Here is a 3054-nt window from a genome sequence, read left to right on the forward strand (position 1 = left end):
AATCACTATCTTCCTCACGCGGAAACAGGTTTGAAGAGTCTTTTGTTCTTCTCTTCCACGAAGCTTCTCCTCCAACAACAATACTCTTTGATACAGTTCATGACTACGAATCGGTCAGCATTTCAACAATGAGACTCTCACTTCTCAAACTCTCCCAAGCCTCCAACCCCCTCTTTGACCAAAGACTAGTCAAATTTTGACCACCAAAACCAAAGAACACCCTGTTCTCAGTCAACCTTCCCTCTCCCCCCAAATTTCCAGTCTTAGCCTCCTATAATCACCACTCCCTGTTTAAATAATCCAAGTTCCGAAGACTGCACAGGAAGGAAATATGAGTAAATCCTTCTGCTATTAGTGATTTCTTCAGTTCTTCTACCTCCCCTGCTCTATTCACAAGGTTGGGAGATGGAGAGCTGCTTAGTTACCAGCGACATGAACATGCTAATTAATGTGCTTAACCAAGGCAACGAGCACATGAGAGAGCTTCAGGCCCAACTCGACCAACCTTTCTCTGCTGAAGCTTGCAAACTGTTAGCAACCAAGGCTAAGTCTGCACTATCATCGGCCATCTCCTTGGCCAAACTACTCGAGCCGAGTTGCCAAAGACCAACCGGCTTCGTCGACTCGCCGCCATCGGCGAGCGATAGCCCGAAGAGTGATAGTTCTGATAAGGTTTTCAAGGAGCTGGAACGCAGAGAGATGTGCAAGAAGAGGTACTTGTTATATCAGTATCTTCAGACATTGTAACTAGCAAGTTTATTTTTTTAGCTCTCAATTGTTTCTTTTTCGATGTTTATAGGAAGACTCTGCCACGTTGGAGCCGCCAGGTGAGAGCTTGTTCTAATTCAGCCATGGAGGGGCCACTTGATGACGGATATAGCTGGAGGAAGTATGGCCAAAAGGACATACTTGGAGCTAAGTTTCCCAGGTTATTACACTGTTGCTGCTTACTTTCCCTTTTCAACTGTCACTTACAACTCTGAAACTGATCATCGGTTTTATTTAATAATCTGTATTCTTCTTTTAATATTTTACAAAATCTATTCTTCTAATCTGTGCTCAGGTGGATGAGTGGCTTTATTCTTAGAGAAAAGATATGAAATGAGCATATATATATGAAAAGATTGGAATAGCTCCAGTGGAATATATGATTAGAGAGAGTCATCTTAGATGGTTTAGTCACATAAAAAGACGGTCTTCTAATGACCCGGTTAAGAAAGTATGTATTAAATTTTACTTATGTTAAGAAAGATAGAGATAGACCCAAACAAATTTGGTTAGAAAATATTAGAAATTATCTTTCTTTATTAGATTTAAACGAGACTTTGACTTTTAACAGGACATAATGGCGAAAAAATATTCATGTAGCACACCTCACATAGTGGGACAAAAATTTGATATTATTGTTGTTATATTCTTCTAGTCTAACTATACCAATATTATACTAGTTTTACTTGCTCTTTCCAACTAAAGATTCTCATTATAGTGGCTGTTCATTAGCCCTCCAGAAGTCAGGATAGCTAGGAAGCACATTATTAAAAGAGGCATTAAATTAATCCTGATCTTAATCATAATGATATGTAGTTTAGTCTAAGATAGCTTAGATTTATATTTTTAAAAAGAAATAATTTATACATAACTATATGATTAAACTATTACAGAATGTATAAAAAATATGTCTTGTACTTATTATCGTACTCTGCAACTCCACAGGGGCTACTACAGATGCACATACCGCCACACCCATGGCTGTCTCGCCACAAAGCAAGTTCAGCGCTCCAGCGAAGACGACTTCCTCTTCGACGTCACCTACCGCGGCGTTCACACCTGCAATCACTGCCTGCAGAGAACCCCAACTCCGTCACCCAAAGAAGAGAACTTGATCCAAAACCAAGCATCAAAGCCTCAAGCTCATCCTCACCAGCAACAACTCCTTGAGCAGTTGAAAACTGGTCTCAGAGTGAAAACTGAAGGTTTTAACTTCGATGAACAGCTACTAGAGTCTTCTCCTTCCTTCTCCTTCCCCTCGACGCCACCAAATTGTATTAAGCCTCACAACAATCTCTTCTCCTCAGCTTCGATGCCGGAGAATCAGTTAATGGGGAACAACTCCACCACTACTTCCGCTGAATCGAATTACTTCTCTTTGTCACCTTGCGGGGTGAATAACTTTGCTGGTGGGCTTAATCTTCAGGGATTTGATACGGAGATTGCGGAGATAATATCTGCTGCGGCTTCCACGACGAATTCACCTATGCTTGGGATGGATTTTCCAATGGAGCAGATTGAGTTCGAGACAGATTTTCCTTTTGGTTTCTGCTGAAGATAGATGAGAATCTGAGCGGCCAAAGAATTTTGTTTGTTTTATTGCTTTGTTGTAAGTGCGTGTATAGATTAGGTGGATTTAATCTCTGCTGCAGCTGTAGTTTACCCCGTTTTGTTAGAAGAGAATGAAATACTCTGTTTTAGTGTCTTGTAGGAATGATGGTTGGATTTGATCTGTGACGGAAACGTCCGGCATTAACGAACTATCGAAGTTATTATGTTCTTACTTGTTCAGATGTCTTAGCGTGAGGATTTCATGATCGGATTTTAGCTAAGCATGGAGTTTTTGATCTTATCTTTTCATGGGGAAAACGATGGAGAAGATTGTAATTATAATCATGAAAGAAGTAAATTTTAGTGCTTTTTTAAGAATGTGAGTAGATTATATGGCTAAAAAAGGGCATATTAAGAGAACTTTTCAAGACTTGAAGAGAGAGAATAAGTAAGCTGTAAATTATGGAGCATCGATATGTCATTAGGAAATTCATTTCACAAACATAAATTTTGATGTAATATTTAAATTAAAAATTTTCAAAAATACATTCAAAATCATTTAAACTTTCCATAAACTTATAGTCAGCTAGACAAACTCAATGACCCTAAAAAGTGACCAAATATGAGTTCAAATTAGCTCAAGTAAGGAGCTTGAAACATAGTTAGAAATTTTGTAATATTAATTGGAGAATCAAATAATCTTTGAATATGACATGCTTATGGTCAAAACAAGTA

General features: G+C 38.6%; 1 protein-coding gene across 2 annotated transcripts; it reads left to right on the forward strand.

Annotated features, from left to right (window-relative positions):
• The first annotated feature begins 331 nt into the window (after positions 1-331).
• On the forward strand, positions 332-2553 carry LOC110093969 (probable WRKY transcription factor 53). Of its 2 annotated transcripts, XM_028692896.1 has the most exons (4): positions 332-713; positions 800-928; positions 1714-1973; positions 2076-2553. In XM_028692896.1, exons 1-4 carry the CDS (start codon positions 406-408, stop codon positions 2321-2323), a joined length of 945 nt encoding a protein of 314 aa, XP_028548729.1. In that variant the 5' UTR covers positions 332-405; the 3' UTR covers positions 2324-2553. The 2 variants fall into 2 exon arrangements, with proteins under 2 accessions (XP_028548729.1, XP_020674703.1); XM_020819044.2 differs by having other exon boundaries at positions 1714-2553.
• The last annotated feature ends 501 nt before the right edge of the window (positions 2554-3054 follow it).

This window comes from Dendrobium catenatum, unplaced genomic scaffold (assembly GCF_001605985.2).
Source record: "Dendrobium catenatum unplaced genomic scaffold, ASM160598v2 fragScaff_scaffold_0, whole genome shotgun sequence".
Classification (NCBI taxonomy): Eukaryota; Viridiplantae; Streptophyta; class Magnoliopsida; order Asparagales; family Orchidaceae; genus Dendrobium; species Dendrobium catenatum.

Excerpts from the sequence above, each read along its gene's own strand:
- LOC110093969 (XM_020819044.2), top strand. The coding sequence starts at position 406 with ATGGAGAGCTGCTTAGTTACCAGCGACATGAACATGCTAATTAATGTG. Across the intron at positions 714-799 it reads AGAGAGATGTGCAAGAAGAG|GAAGACTCTGCCACGTTGGA; the intron begins GTACTTGTTATA and ends CGATGTTTATAG. Across the intron at positions 929-1,713 it reads CTTGGAGCTAAGTTTCCCAG|GGGCTACTACAGATGCACAT; the intron begins GTTATTACACTG and ends GCAACTCCACAG.